The 16,043-nt window shown below is 39.6% G+C and overlaps 1 protein-coding gene across 6 annotated transcripts in view; it reads left to right on the forward strand.

Moving 5' to 3' along the window:
• The window catches only part of FAM120B (family with sequence similarity 120 member B), a 46,808-nt gene extending 31,040 nt beyond the window's left edge, over positions 1 to 15,768 (forward strand). For 3 of the 6 annotated variants that reach the window (XM_070733914.1, XM_070733915.1, XM_070733917.1), the window contains 5 exons: positions 8,304 to 8,510; positions 10,616 to 10,724; positions 11,825 to 11,965; positions 15,115 to 15,172; positions 15,593 to 15,768. In XM_070733914.1, the coding sequence (XP_070590015.1) occupies positions 8,304 to 8,510; positions 10,616 to 10,724; positions 11,825 to 11,965; positions 15,115 to 15,172; positions 15,593 to 15,605 (528 nt within the window). In that variant the 3' untranslated portion in view covers positions 15,606 to 15,768. Of the gene's footprint in view, positions 1 to 8,303; positions 8,511 to 10,615; positions 10,725 to 11,824; positions 11,966 to 15,109; positions 15,173 to 15,592 lie in introns of all 6 variants that reach the window. The other 3 variants (XM_070733913.1, XM_070733912.1, XM_070733916.1) reach the window with 1 other exon arrangement.
• Positions 15,769 to 16,043: the final 275 nt, after the last annotated feature.

Genomic DNA, 16,043 nt, shown 5'->3' on the forward strand with positions numbered 1-16,043 from the left:
AATATGTGTGGCACCTTCTACATATTTACTGGCCCTAATTTCTGTGCTGATAATCCAAAAAACTCAGAAGTGTGAAACTTTTGGGTTCAGAGCTTTAAAAAAAAAATAAACCTAGCAATAATTAAAATTCAAGTAAGGGAACAAATTTGCTGAATATATGACAACCATTCCCAAACCAGAGATAGTTAACATTCCCTTTTCCTTCCAGTGATAGGAATACTTGGGACTATGACTTTGTACAGGCAATCCTTGACTTACAACCACAATTGAACCCAGAATTTATATTGCTCAGTGAGAAATTTGTTAAGTGAGTTTGGCCCCAATTTACCTCTTTCCTTGCCACCTTTATTAAGTGAATCACCGCAGTTGTCAAATTAATAGCAGTGTGGTGTTGAATGAATCTGGCTCGCCAGAAGATCATGAAAGGGAATCACATGATCCTGCGACATTGCAATCGTCATAAAAATGAACCAGTTGTCAAGTATCCTAATGTAAATCACGAGGCCATGGGAATGCTGCAAAGGTTGTAAGTGAGAAAAATGGTCATTAGTCAATTCTTTCAGCACCGTTGTAATTTCCAATGAACTGTTGTCACTAAATGAACTGTTGTAAGTTAAGGACTTACCTGTATGATGTCGGTACATAGGAAAGCATTCTTTCATGTACTGTTGTTCCAGTTCAGTCATGGGCACAATATCTGAAGCGGATGGTCAGGTAAACCTGTGATAGCCTAGTTACAATGTTTTGTGAATTGTGTTGAACTGAAATGAGAAGATGGATTAGTTGTCTCCAGCAGTGGGCTACGAGCCGGAACGCAAAATTGCGCTTGCTGCGGCGGCTCATAAGTTCTTGTGGGACTAGCGCGATTTTGCTGCTGCACCTGTGGAGGAAGCAAAATCGCGCTCGGAGCTGCAGGTGTGCCCATGTTTTGCCGAATTTTATTTGCTTCCGCGCATGCTGAAACACGGGCACACCTGCAGCTCCATGCGTGATTTTCCTTCCTCCGCAGGTGCAGCAGCAAAATCGTGCTGGCCCCGCAAGAACATACGAGCCGCCACGGCGAGTGCAATTTAGCGTTCTGGCTCGTAGCCCACCGCTGATTGTCTTTAAAAGCAATGTTGTTTGGTGGGCCCCAGGGGAAGAGCCTTCTCTGTGGCGGCCCCAGCCCTCTGTGATCAACTCCCCCCAGAGATTAGAACGGCCCCCACCCTCCTTGTCTTTCGCAAATTACTCAAGACCCACCTTTGTCGCCAGGCATGGGGGAATTAAGATATTCCTTCCCCATGGCCATTACAAGTTATGCATGGTATGTTTGTGTGTATGTTTGGTTTTTTTTATAATAAGGGATTTTAGTTGTTTTATTAAATTGGATTGTTACATGTTGTTTTTTATCATTGTTGTTACCCACCCCGAGTCTGTGGAGAGGGGCGGCATACAAATTTATTTATTTATTTATTTATTTATTTATTTATTTATTTATTATTTAGATTTGTATGCCGCCCCTCTCCGCAGACTCGGGGCAGCTCACAGCAAGATACAGCAAATCATGACAAATCCAAATAAATTTAAAATATTTAAAAAGATTTAAAAAGAACCCCATTTACTAACAAACACACACACAAACATACCATGCATAAATTGTACATGCCCGGGGGAGGTGTTTCAGTTCCCCCATGCCTGATGGCAAAGGTGGGTTTTAAGGAGTTTACGGAAGGCAGGGAGAGTAGGGGCAGTTCTAATCTCTGGGGGGAGTTGGTTCCAGAGAGTCGGGGCCGCCACAGAGAAGGCTCTTCCCCTGGGGCCCGCCAACCGACATTGTTTAGTTGACGGGACCCCGAGAAGGCCCACTCTGTGGGACCTAATCGGTCGCTGGGATTCGTGCGGCAGAAGGCGATCTCGGAGATATTCTGGTCCAGTGCCATGTAGGGCTTTAAAGGTCATAACCAACACTTTGAATTGTGACCGGAAATTGATCGGCAGCCAATGCAGACTGCACAGTGATGGTGAAACATGGGCATACCTAGGTAAGCCCATGACTGGTCTCGCAGCTGCATTCTGCACGATCTGAAGTTTCCGAACACTTTTCAAAGGTAACCCCATGTAGAGAGCATTACAGTAGTCGAACCTCGAGGTGATGAGGGCATGAGTGACTGTGAGCAATGAGTCCCGGTCCAGATAGGGCTGCAACTGGTGCACCAGGCGAACCTGGGCAAACGCCCCCCTCGCCACAGCTGAAAGATGGTTCTCTAATGTGAGCTGTGGATCGAGGAGGACACCCAAGTTGCGGACCCTCTCCGAGGGGGTCAATAATTCCCCCAATTATTTATTTATTTATTCCAATAAATAAAATAAAAATAAATAAATGTTGCTATTACATCTACCACCCCCCCCCCAAACTATCCTTATACAATGTCCCTATACAATTAAGACACTGCTGTCCAGTCATTTCCCAAATGGCGCCCTTCAAATGTATTGGAATTCAACTTTCCAGTCGATACACCAGAGTGGTTCAAATTCTATTCTATTCTAAAGATGTGAATATGCATTCACATCTTTAGAATAGAATAGAATAGAATTTAGAATTATTTTATTGGCTAAGTGTGATTGGACACATAAGGAATTTGTCTTTGGTATATATGATCTCAGTGTACATAAAAGAAAATATATGTTTGTCAAGAATCATGTATAGCACAAATGAGGATCAGGGAGCACTTCCAGCCTTCAGATCTCTTCCTTTGTTTTGGTCCTCAGTCCTACCAGCACCTGCCTTCAATGCTTCATTAAAACCAATGTACAAGTAGTCAACTACTTGTATATAGTCGTCAACACCATGCGTATAGTGATCATTCAAAGTTACAACAGCATTGAAAAATGTGACTTGGGTCTGTTTTTCATGCTTACGACCGTTGTCGCAGCCCCATGGTCACATGATCAAAATCTGAACACTTCGCAACTGGCATGTATTTAGGTTCTATATTGACCTTTTTCTTTTTATAAGAGGCTCCCCGCAGAGGGTGATATACACACCCAATTGACACTATATGTATAATATGTACTGTGTTAGAGTGTCATTTTGTGTCATTTTGGTTGGGGCTGTGCCCCAGGATTTTGTAAACGTAAAAAATGTGTCGCGGCTCAAAAAGGTTGAAAATCACTGGTATAGAGTATTGGCATTACTCTATAACAATGATGGCAAACTTTTTTTCCTCAGGTGCCAAAAGCGCACATGCACACACACCCATAATTCAATACCCTCCACATGTCTCACCCTCTTTGCGCAGTCCCCCAGCTGCCTCGCACCACCGCGATTGTGTGTATGACCCCCTTCCCCCGCTCCCCTTTTCCCCAACATCTGGTGGGCCCAGTAGGGCCATTTTTCGCCTTCCCCAGGCTCCAGAGGCTTTCTTACTCATGCGCGCTGGAGCTGAGCTAGGATAACAGCTCACTGCCGGCAGATATGACTCTGTGTACCACCTGTGGCACACCTGCCACAGGTTCACCTTTATTTATTTATTTAGTCAGTCAGTCAGTCAAACAAGTATAGGATTGTTTGTACAGTGTTCCCTCAATTTTTGCGGGGGATGCGTTCCGATACTGCTCACAAAAGTCGAATTTCCGCAAAGTAGAGATGCGGAAGTAAATACACTATTTTGGGCTATGAACAGTATCACAAGCCTTCCCTTAACACTTTAAACCCCTAAATTACCATTTCCCATTCCCTTAGCAACCATTTAGATTATTACTCACCATGTTTATTCATTAAAGTTTATTTAAAAAAATATTTATTAAAGGCGGACGAAAAACATATGATGTCAGCGGGCAGGAAAAACCATGGTATAGGGGGGAAACCGCTAAGTATTTTTTAATTAATATTTTTGAAAAACCGTGATATAGACTTTTCACGAAGTTTGAACCCGCGAAAATCGAGGGAACACTGTATAAGCATAACATAAGTAGTAAATAATGATAAAAGAAGACAGTAGGTCAGGGATGGTAGGCATAGTGGTGCGCTTATGCACGCCTCTTACAGACCTCTTAGAAAAGGGGAAAGGTCAACAGTAGACAATCTGAGGTTAAAGTTTTTGGGGTTTGGGGAAGAAACCACAGAGTCGGGTAATGCATTCCAGGCGTTGATCACTCTGTTGCTGAAGTCATATTTTCTGCCATCTAGTTTGGATCGGTTTACGTTAAGTTTGAATCTATTACATGCTCACGTGTTGTTGCGGTTGAAATGTCCATCATAGCTCTATAATGTGGCTAATGCTGATTTTTTAAAAAAAAGAAAGTTTCCACTCTGGACTTTAGTTTTTCATTTTGCCTTTAGTGATGTTTACAAACTTAGATATGAAATCTATGCATAATTCATTGACAATGGTAAATACATAGCATTAAAAGTATATCCTTTAAAAAAAATAGGAGTGACGTCAGAAAAACAGAAGCTTCCATTTCTGAGTTTCAGAAAACAAAATACTGTACATAAATCTGTTACGGTGTGTTGTTTGCAATAACAAAAATAAGCTTTGTTTAGCAGACTTGGGTTCAGCGTACATAACAAACAGCCCTATCGGATTAGTATTTTCTATTTCATGTTTGAGAAGGAGGCGAAGGGACTTGTTAGTGGGAGTGGCCTTTCTCAAACATTATGTAGTGAGTGACTTCCTAGCATTAGGTTAGAAGCGAACATTGGGGACTTGTCATTTCTGCATCAGCTTTCTCTGATCTCAGTGCCCTCCAATGTATTAATTTCAGTTTCCAGAATTCTTGGTAATGACCATACTGACTGCAGCTCACCCAAATGGCAGGTGACACGTGGCTTTCATATTTTTACTCAAGTGGAAAGGGACTTAATTCCTGTTTGTATTTTGAATATTCCACTTGCCGTCTACTGATCTTCTATGTCACCTTTGGTCAAAACAGGAGTACAGGACACTTTTCTGTGGGTTGGTTCAAACAGAAACCCTTTTGAACTTTGAAAAGGAATTTAATTGGCTTGAGTTTGATGAATAAACATGGCTTTATTTGTGGTGAGTTCCTTGGTCTGTTTTGATTTTTGAATTCTTCTTCGTTGGGACACTGAAATGTAAAGCGATATTGGCTTGGTTGTTTAGGTTCACTCTGAGCCTTGGCTTACAGTAAATATGAGTTTTGTCCTACCAAAGTATCACTTTACACAGATCTACCTTTGTGAAGCTCAGTAAATAAACCTTTCCAGCATATAAACCCAAAACTGCTGATTTGTTTACGGTTAAATATTTACTGTGAAGCACTATGGACTTTTAAGGACTGGTTATTCTAGTTTGTCTCTCTCAGCAAATGCTGTAGTTTGTAAGATCTTACTTATTTTTAGCCCTCTTGTCTGTGCTACTTCTTTGATTAGGCAGGAAGGACTAACATGTGCTCTAATCTTTAACACACACATAATATAACTGTATTTTCAAAATAAATAACACTGCATTCTGGTGGGAAAAGGGAACACAGGACTAATATTCTGTATATTTGATGTCACTTAAACTGACTGAAGGGAACTGAATTAACCACCTCTTTGGAGGAACTGGTCAATCAAAGATATATTAACAGGCTACAAATTTCTATGGTCTTAGGCAATGGGTAGCATTTTTACTGAAAAAAAGGGATATTAGGAACAAAGTAATTATTGCAAGATGTTTCACTTTCAGAACAAAGTGAATTAATTTTACCAAAATGTCCAAAGCAGACAATCAGTATCTTAAAGCTTTCTATCACCATATCCTTGCTTTAAGCATTTTCCTTTATTAACATGCTCTAATAAATTAAACTCAATTTGTTCTTTCACTAGATAATTTGGTAAGGTAAAATTAAGGTGGTTCTATCTAGGGCATTTCATAGCTAAACAAGCATCTTTATCCAATTATTGGTAATCAGAATTCAGTTCTGCCAGCTAAATACCATGCTGGTGCTGCCAATAACCTTAAAATTGTATGTAGTAAAAGTTCTTGTAGGGCTCATTGTGTTGTGTTATGTTCACTGGAAATGGCTTCTACAACTACCATTCTGGGTTAATGCAACTCTTTTATTTGCCAGGTAAATGGGCCTGTTCACCATTACATTTGGAAACAGCCATATATTATGTGGTTTTATAAAAAGCACACTCATATTGACATCCAGACAACTAAAGAATAGGGACATAGGCCATATGTCATTTGGTCTACATATGTCATAGGACATGCAGATAGTCCTCGAGTTTTGAATGTAATGGACCCTGCCCATTACATTTGTAACCTGATGATTCGTGGAAGTGAATCTCATAACTTGATTGTGATGACTCCCTCCTTTTACCCACGCATTTGGTAATCGATGGCGTAGCTCGTTAAATGCACATGAAGTATGTCGGGGAGGGGAGGAAGACCCAGGGGAAGGCTATTGATGGAACTGGCTGCCTGCTTCAAACCACCCAAGGCTTCCTCCTATTGGGGGAGAGTTTTGTGCATGCGGAAGGTAACCCACCAACTAGCCACAGTTCACCACTATACCTAATTGAAGTCTTCAATGAAAAACCCTACAGCAGGCTTTCTTGTAAAATATATATATACAGTGTTCCCTCGATTTTCGTGGGTTCGAACTTCGCGAATAGCCTATACCACGGTTTTTCAAAAAATATTAATTAAAAAATACTTTGCAGGTTTTTTTCTATACCATGGTTTTTCCCACGCGATGATGTCATACGTCATCGCCAAACTAATAAATTTTGCAAATAAATAACAAAAAAAATAATTATTGTTAATAAATAATTATGTTTATAAATATCAGAATCACTAAGTGTCTTATTCAATGGTGAGTACCAGTAATAATGGTGAGTAAATGGTTGTTAAGGAAATGGGAAATGGTAATTTAGGGGTTTAAAGTGTTAAGGGATGGCTTGTGATACTGTCCATAGCCAAAAATGGTGTATTTACTTCCGCATCTCTACTTCGCGGAAATTCAACTTTCGCAGGCAGTCCCAGAACGCATCCCCTGCAAAAATCGAGGGAACACTGTATTACTTTTCTTCTTAGCAAAATATTTCTCTAAATAAACTATCACAATACTATCACTCACTACTATTATATCCACCACTGCAACCACCCACAAACCACTAAGCACTAAACCATTAACTTACAAACCACTATAGCAAACCACTCACTACAAACCACCCAGCACAAACCACTGTAACAAACCACACCCATACAAGGGTGCTACTCCTTATATACAGGTGACAGCCAATCAGGGTGCAGCACAATTAGCAAACCCATGATTACATACTAATTATGGCTTACATCAGCCTTTCCTATGGTTACAGACCACTTTCTTGCATTGTAATATTATCTCAGAAATAAACTTATTTCTGACACCCTCGACCCAGAGATACCTCATTCTCCCTTCCTTGGGGTCTCCACAGTTGCTTCCCCCCCTCCCCCGCAATCCTGCTGTGTCAGGTGACTTACTTGATGAAGATCTGTTTCCTCTCCAGCCTGTTTCTCTGCCTGCTTCCTCCCTTCTTATCAGCAAAAGGCTTGACGAGGCCTCCAGTGATGAAAAAGACTGGGATGGCTGTGCATAGCCTTCCAGGTCTCCTTTCTCACCTGCGATCCATTTGATGAGGCCTTCAATGATGAAAAAAGAGGCCTGGGAGATCTAGTTGCAAAACATGGAACTACTGCATTTTTCTTTCATGCCAAGACATCCAGATTAGAATATTGGATTAAAGAGTAAGATTCTATCATCCTTAGCCACAGGAACAGTATTACATTTATTTTATTTATTTTATTTATTTATTTTGTCCAATACACAATAATACACAATGAAGGTAATAGAGGACACCTTCGAGGAAATAAAATTAGAGAAAGAATAGAAGAGAGAATATAGGATAAAATAAATCGATGAGAGAATAGAAGAAAGATATAGGGATAGAAGAGAAGATATATGGGATATAGGAGAGACAATAGGACAGGGGTCGGGAGGCATTTTAGTGCGCTTATGTACGCCCCTTACTGACCTCTTAGGAATCTGGAGAGGTCAATCGTGGACAGTCTAAGGGTCAAATGTTGGGGGTTAGGGGATGATACTACGGAGTCCGGTAATGAGTTCCACGCGTCAACAACCGTATTACTAAAGTCATATTTTTTACAGTCAACTTTTGAGCGGTTAATATTGAGTTTGAATCTGCTATGTGCTCTTGTGTTGTTGTGGTTGAAGCTGAAGTAGTCGTTGACAGGCAGGACATTACAGCATATAATCTTGTGGGCAATGCCAATAAATAAGCTTCCCTCTCTTTCTCTTTTTAACAGCTTCCCCAAATTGATTCAAGAGCAGTACAGCTTGGTTCTCTCTTTGTCCGGGGCCTAAGCGTGTTGATGATGACCAATAGTGCCTGTGGTTTCCCCTTTCAAATGGATGATTTCATGCCATGGCATGTATTTGATGGAAAACTTTTTCAAGAGAAATACCACCAAGCTCATAGAGGATGCCCTTTAAATCTGCTCCTGGAACACAGTGCAAGTATACAGTCTTGGTTTTAGGTTGAGGAAAACCTTTTTGAACTTAACAAGTTGAATAAAACGTGTGTATGTATGATGCATATATGACATTTAGCTCCTGTAGCCTCCCAAACTAACGTTTGGTTAATGTGGAGAAAAAGACCTTCAGCTTTAGTCATAATTAGAGGTGACATAATTAATTTGGTGGGACATAGGTTTGTCACAATCTTTTCTAAGCATTACTACGTTTCCCCAAATATAAGACCATGTCTTATATTTTTTTGAACACTGAAATTTGGCCTTATTGCCATGCACTCAAAAGTCCAATTGGGCTTATTATCGGGTGGTGTCTTATTTTGGGGAGAACAAAATAGTAATCAAAACTAATTCTAGTTTTAGAAGTACTGTAGAGTCATGGAATATTTGCAGTCTGTTCAGATACTTCAAAAAGTACTTTATGTTTATAAAGGACAGATTAGATCAGTGGTTCTCAACCTGGGGGTCGGGATGCCTTTGGAGGTTGAATGACCATTTCGCAGACCATGGGAAAAGACAAATTTAGGAACTAGAGCTTCTACTCTTGCTGCTTGGAACATATTTTTACAATCCAACCAATCAGGCGTTTTCAGTGGGGGTGTCTCTTGACCTTCCTGCCAATCAGCTTAAAGCTCTTTTGGGAGAATTGGTGCTAGACTTATGGTTGGGGGTCGCCACAACATGAGGAACTGTATTAAGGGGTTGCGGCATTAGAAAGGTTGAGAACCAATAGATTAGATCATCGTTTCTCAACTGGCAACTATTTTTATAGTTTTATGTTTGGACTTCAACTCTCAGAATTCCAGGAATTGAAGTTTGGAGATCTTAGCTAAGGATCAAGAAACTCTGGACTGTATAAATGCTGAAATGTTGATGCAGAGATAACTGTCCGTTGAAGAGCTGATATATTGATATTTCAAAACACTTCTAACTGAAATAACTCTTCGGTTGAAAAAGCCCAGGCTTTTCTAAATTAAAACTAGCCTTTTAAGACACCAGAGGCTGTTTGTGCATAGATCAAAATGCATGATTCGGCAGTTCATGAATGAATCTAAGATTCATGTCCACCATTTCAATCTTTTCCTTGGGCATGAGGAAGATTTGAAGTCTGGTGGGTTTTGATTCATTCTGTCAGGTTTGTCTTGACTTGAGTATTTAGGGAAAAAAGACCCTCAACTCCTTTTTTGAAGTGAAAGATTTATTTTTTAATAAAGTCAAGCAGTTACAGCATTAAGGGAAACAGGATCTGAATATTCCCATGCAAAGCCAGCATTTTCCCCTCTACCCTGGCCCTCCCCCCTTGACCAGTCCATCAGTGGCTCTTCGGTGGAGCTTCCCATTCCATTCTCACGTCTCCATCCTTCATTGGCCAGTCTGTTCTGGATTGACACTTCTGGTTCCTGTCGCCCCCATTTCTACCTTCTACCTCTACAATCTCCCCTGTCCATGCATTTTATGTCAGGATCCCAGTGAAGTATCCTAAAGATGGCAGACCTAATGCATTCATAATTACACCATAAGCCTTTTCTTTTAATGAAGCCACACCTTTAATTGGATGTGCAGAATTTGGGAAGAGAAAAGTAGACAATCTGCTTTAGTCTAATCCAGTGTTTCTCAGTCCTGGGAACTTTTAAGATGAGTTAAAATGCCTATGTTGGCTGGCGAATTCTGGGAGTTGAAATATACCCATCTTAAAAAATTGTCAACCTTTAGAAAGCCTGATCAAAAGCAACATGAGAAAATATTATTTTACTGAAAGAGTAGTAGATCCTTGGAACAAACTTCCAGCAGACATGGTTGGTAAATCCACAGTAACTGAATTTAAACATGCCTGGGATAAACATATATCCATCCTAAGATAAAATACAGGAAATAGTATAAGGGCAGACTAGATGGATCATGAGGTCCTTTTCTGCCGTCAGTCTTCTATGTTTCTGGTCATATTTTGTCCTTTTCTTTGGGTGGACTGGTAACTACAGTTACTATCATATGCTTTTATCTTTAACATCTGAACCAAACTTTAATGATTTCACTTTAACTTGATTCAAGTGAAAATTTCTTAGTTACCAATATTATTTCACTTACAGGAGTTACGATGCACAAAGTTTCAGACTTTGATGGAAATGATTTGCAAAGTAAGCTCAGCAAATGGGAGGAAAATCCAGAGTAGACCACGATCAAGCAGCTTTGCGATAAGTAGGTGCTACTTGAATTCTTCTGAAAATCCATTGCATGTGACCCATGAGAATATATCCACCTTTGCCGAAACATAAGATCCAATGATACAAAGCTTCGCAGATTAAACATTGATGCGCTGTAGTCTGGCAACATTTGTTCTAAAAATGAAATAGTCGAGGAAGATGTAAATTGGAAATAAAAAATCTGTACTATTTGATTTCCTATGAAAATTGAATTCCATGCAAAAGAACGAGTGTGTTCCATGTACATATGAGAATGTGTTCTTTCAGAATGAGATATGCGTTTTTCATGTAGGACAGCATGCACAGTATACCAAACCTTGCTTATATATAAGAATTTGATTAAAACCTCATAAATCTCACCTCTGTTGCTTCTATATTTTAAAGGGGGTAGTATAAACAGGGTGCGTTCCAAAAGTAATGCAATTATTATTTTTTAAGTAATTTATTAAACAGATGTGCACAAACATGTACAATTCTTCAAAGTACTGTCCTTGGGCCTCTACACATTTTTTCCAGCGACTCTGCCATGACCGGTACGCGCCCTGGAAGGTGTCATGGGGGACCTCTCGCAAGGTCTTCGTCATGGCTGATTGGATTTCTTGTATGGAAAAAAAATGCATCCCTTTCAGGGCTGGGAACAAAAAGAAGTCTGCTGGGGCGACATCAGGACTATGGGGGGGCAGCGTTGGCACCTGGTGTTTGGCCAGGAATTCACAGACTCGTAGCGCGTTGTGGCAAGGTGCGTTTTTCATCCATAGAAGAGATCCAGCCATCCATGACGAAGACCTTGCAAGAGGTCCCCAAAGACGCCTTCCAGTGCGCATACCAGTCATGGCAGAGTTGCTGGAAAAAATGTGTAGAGACCCAAGGACAGTACTTTGAAGAGTTTTAAGTGTTTGTGCAAATCTGTTCAATAAATTATTTTTTTTTAAAAAAATTGCATTACTTTTGGAACGCACCCTGTATGTTCCATTTATTTCCATTCTAGCTTAAAAACAGGATCCCAACTGTTTCACCTATAGAAACCTCATTTTAAATGTAAACATGGGTCAACTTTTTCTTTAGTGTATTATCACTGTCCAATATTTTCTTTAGGGAAGCATGAAAGGGGCGGAGGTTCTCATCGGAGGCTTATGAGCAGAAATCCATCTCATTCGTATCAGCCCCGATATGGGGAAAGCCAGTGGAGAGAGCCTCAACAACAAACTGGCTCCTTCTCTGAATTTCAGCCCTCAGGTAAAAGCAAAATCACACAAAACTGAAATACCAAGCTACATTTTTAAAAATTATTTACCAAACTTACACTTTTTTTTAAGTTAAAGTATGAGTCAAGGTCTTGATCCCTGAGAATAGTCAACTGATTTTTATACAGTGAAAATACTGAATAAACAAGAAGAAGGTTTATTTTAATCATAAGGCAAAGCTAACTTTTGTACCAAGAACAGAAATAATCACATCAAAACAAAGTTATCTTATTCCAGTGTATCTTTCTTTCTCGCATATCAGCAGGATTTCCCTGTTTAACCAAATACATTCTGTGTTTGTTTTGTATCAAATTCTTAAGGAATTTCACTAGCCAGCCCACCAATTGCCTGTCATCTCTTGTCCTAATTTGTTCCTCAGTTCAGTAAAGCTTTTGTCCAGAATCTCTCTTGAATGGATCTTGGACATACTTGAAAGTGAGCTCTGAATTGCTATAAAGGCGTTTCCCACTTTCAAGCTTGAGTTTTCTTCAGTTTTTCAATGGAACAATTAAAATATCACACTTAATTGTCTGCAATTTGGCTCTGTAATTGTCTGTAGTTGGCAGCCTTATATTAGTCCTCTTAAAACATCAAGCTTAGAGCATCTGTTAATTTATCAGCTGAAATGACAAAAGTGTGATTTACCATTTTAACCAACCAGTCTGATCAACTCTCTCTCTCTCTCTCACTCTCACTCACTTTTTAGCTGCTTTATTGGTTGAGATGAGAGCGAGCGAGAGAGAGAGATGCAGTGGCAGAAAATGATACTAGTGAAAAGATTTTTTTATAGTAACATTAGGAAATCTTTTTAATGGGTATTACTTTTTAGTTTAACCTGCCTTCAAGCTCCTTGGAAGAGTAGTAGAATTAATCTGGGCCTTCCCAACTACTTTACCACACTCGAATCGTTTTGAGGCAGATTGTTCCTTTGCAATATTTTTGATAGACATTTATCTTATTTTTTGAAACAAAGGCCATGCTGATGGCTACCATATTTTTTTGGAGTATAAGATGCACTGGAGTATAAGATGCATCTTAGTTTTGGGGGAGGAAAATAGGGAAAAGAATCTGCTTACCAGATATTCATCTGGATAGCATCCTTAGTCTGGTCAGTTTCAGAACATTATTTTATCCCCTGGTTAGGGCTTTTAAAAAAAACCTTATTCCAAGAGAGTAACAATGAAAGAACTTGCAAGCTGGTAAGAGTTGGGAACATGGTTAGCACCTGGTTAGGGCTGGAAAGAAATTTATTTGGAGCAAGTTAAAGCAACGAAAAAACCATGGAAAGACTTAGGGCTTGGAAAGCATTCTTTGCAGAGAGTAACAATGAAAGAACCTGCAAGATAATCGCTGGGAAGTTCATTAGCACCTAAATAGAACTGGGAAAAAAGCTTCAAAAAAAGCTACATTCAGAATATAAGAAGAGAGACCCAAATCTTCAGTCTCTTTTAGGAAGGAAAAGGGTGCATCTTATACTATGAAAAATACGGTAATTCTGAGAGTTGCAGTGCCAATATAATTAGGTGGCCCCAGAAAGGAGAAGGGTGATCTAGAGCAGTGTTTCCCAATCTTGGCAACTTGAAGATATCTGGACTTCAACTCCCAGAATTCCCCAGCCAGCATTCGCTGGCTGGGGAATTCTGGGAGTTGAAGTCCAAATATCTTCAAGTTGCCAAGGTTGGGAAACACTGATTCTGAGAGTGGCTCTCAACTGTTTGGGCACCAGGGACTGCTTCCGTGGAGAAAGGTTTCACATGCTGCCTGCATACCATGGATGGGGCTTCACTTGCTTCTGGCATGCTGTAGCCTACAGATTTGCTGGTTAAGAGAGAAATTACATGGGGAATATTGGCTTTATTATTTGATATGTTACTTCCTCGATTCCTTTCTCCCTCTCCTCCCCTCTCTAAAAATGAACATCTTTTCTCAAGACTATAGATCATATGATCCATGATAAAAACTACAATCTGCCCTTCCAGTTTCTTTTTCCCTTTGTGTCATTATAGTTCTGAGATGTTTGATGACCAAAGGGAAGGCTTTCATTTACATATGAGTTAAAAAAGCAAGGACAGAAACAGAAAGATCGCATGGGTCAACAATAGACATCCTTCCAAGCATTTTGAGGGACTGTCACTTCCTAAAAGAAATAAATAGTATTTGCAATATTCTTTAGAATATTTCTTCATTTCTTCAATATTTGAAGAATATAAAATATTATTTAATTCTTCAATATGAGCCACAGTGGTGCAGTGGTTAGATTGCAGTACTGCAGGCTACTTCTGCTGCCTGCTGGCTGCCTGCAATTTGGCACTTTGAATCTCACCAGGTTCAAGGTTGACTCAGCCTTCCATCTATCTAAGGTCGGTAAAATGAGGATCCAGATTGTTGGGGCACAATATGCTGACTCTGTAAACAGGTTAGAGAGGGCTGTAAAGTACTGTGAAGCGGTATGTAAGTCTAAAAGTAAAATGGTGTCTGTTAGTACTTAGTAGCTGTGCAAAAAAAAGTCCCATTTAAAAAGCCTTCCAACTCAACTTGTTTCACAGACTGAAAGTATGCATGCAAATAGAAGATAAATTTGGCTCTTGATAAGCTTCTTTTCTAAGCAATCTTTATCTGTGCTGTTCTCGCCTTGTTCTGGGTGGCTGACTGCAGAAGGTCTTCCAGTAAGGGTGTAAGTCTTTTCTTGTTTCCCTTGCCCCAGCCTTTTTTGCTCATCCCTTACACCAGGGGTCCCCAAACTTGGCAACTTGAAGCTATGCTGGCTTGAGAATTCTGAGAGTTGAAATCCACAAGTCTTAAAGTTGCCAGGTTTGAAGACCTCTGCACTTAGACATAACTAACGTTGACACATGGGGGAAAGATTAGAAGTAATGTGAGAAAATATTATTTTACTGAAAGAGTAGTAGATGCTTGGAACAAACTTCCAGCAGATGTGGTTGGTAAATCCACAGGAACTGAATTTAAACATGCCTGGGATAAACATAGATCCATCCTAAGATAAAATACAAGAAATAGTATAAAGGCAGACTAGATGGACCATGAGGTCTTTTTCTGCCGTCAATCTTCTATGTTTCTATGTTTCTAAATGCTACTGCTATTTCTTCTGTTTCATTTATTGTGCATGTTCCCACACCTCAGGTTCACAATACCGACCAAGACACCCATCCTCGAGGGGACAATTCCAGTTTGCTCCTCGGTAAGTAATTTTTTTGATGGAAAGGGGAATAAGGGAAGAAAGGCCTACTTCAATATTTATATAAAGCCACTGGGAGAGGTCATCTGTTGATTCAGGTGAAGCTGTACATCTTTATCCTGGGCCAAGCTGCAGATGCCAAAAGAATCTTGACCTGGTAAATGGAGGTTGTTCAAAGCTGGGTGGAACGAAACAGACTGAAAATGAATCCATATCTGTTTCTGAAAGTCTTGAGGGGTGAATGGTCACCTATGTGTCAGTTATATTAGGGAACATTTATCCAAATTGTGGTTGCTAAATGAGGATTATCTGTATTGTTGTTGTTGTTATTTCCCATGCAAATGATTACAGGGGAGATGTTTTCTCTTATTAGACTGAATTGTTCATTTTTGATTCATAACTATTTCATTTTGATTTTTTTAGATGGCCAAGATGACACTCCTCAAAGCTATGAATAAGATGAGTTTGAGCAGAGAAGTTCTTTGGGAGTTAACTTTTTTTATTTTTTCCACTCAAAAAACATGTATGTATGTCGTGTATCTTCCATCAGTATTACAATACAATTATCCATTTACTTTTGGTATTTATCTTCCCAAAAATGCTGCCTCCTTTTCTTTTGTCACCTGAAAAATCAAATATAAAATTTTCTAACATCCTTATTGAAATTTGCAACACCATTAGCTAATAAATCTCATCAACTACAGATCTAGATGAACTCACAGATATTGTAACATCATATGTCAGCTTCTGTGAAGACCTATGTGTACCAACCAGGAACTTGAAAATATACAGTAACAATAAACCTTGGTTCACAGCCAAACTCAAGCAGTTACGTCATTCCAAAGAGGAAGCCTACAGAAAAGGTGATAGAATG

The sequence above is a fragment of the Erythrolamprus reginae genome, chromosome 1 (genome assembly GCF_031021105.1).
Source record: "Erythrolamprus reginae isolate rEryReg1 chromosome 1, rEryReg1.hap1, whole genome shotgun sequence".
Taxonomy (NCBI): Eukaryota; Metazoa; Chordata; class Lepidosauria; order Squamata; family Dipsadidae; genus Erythrolamprus; species Erythrolamprus reginae.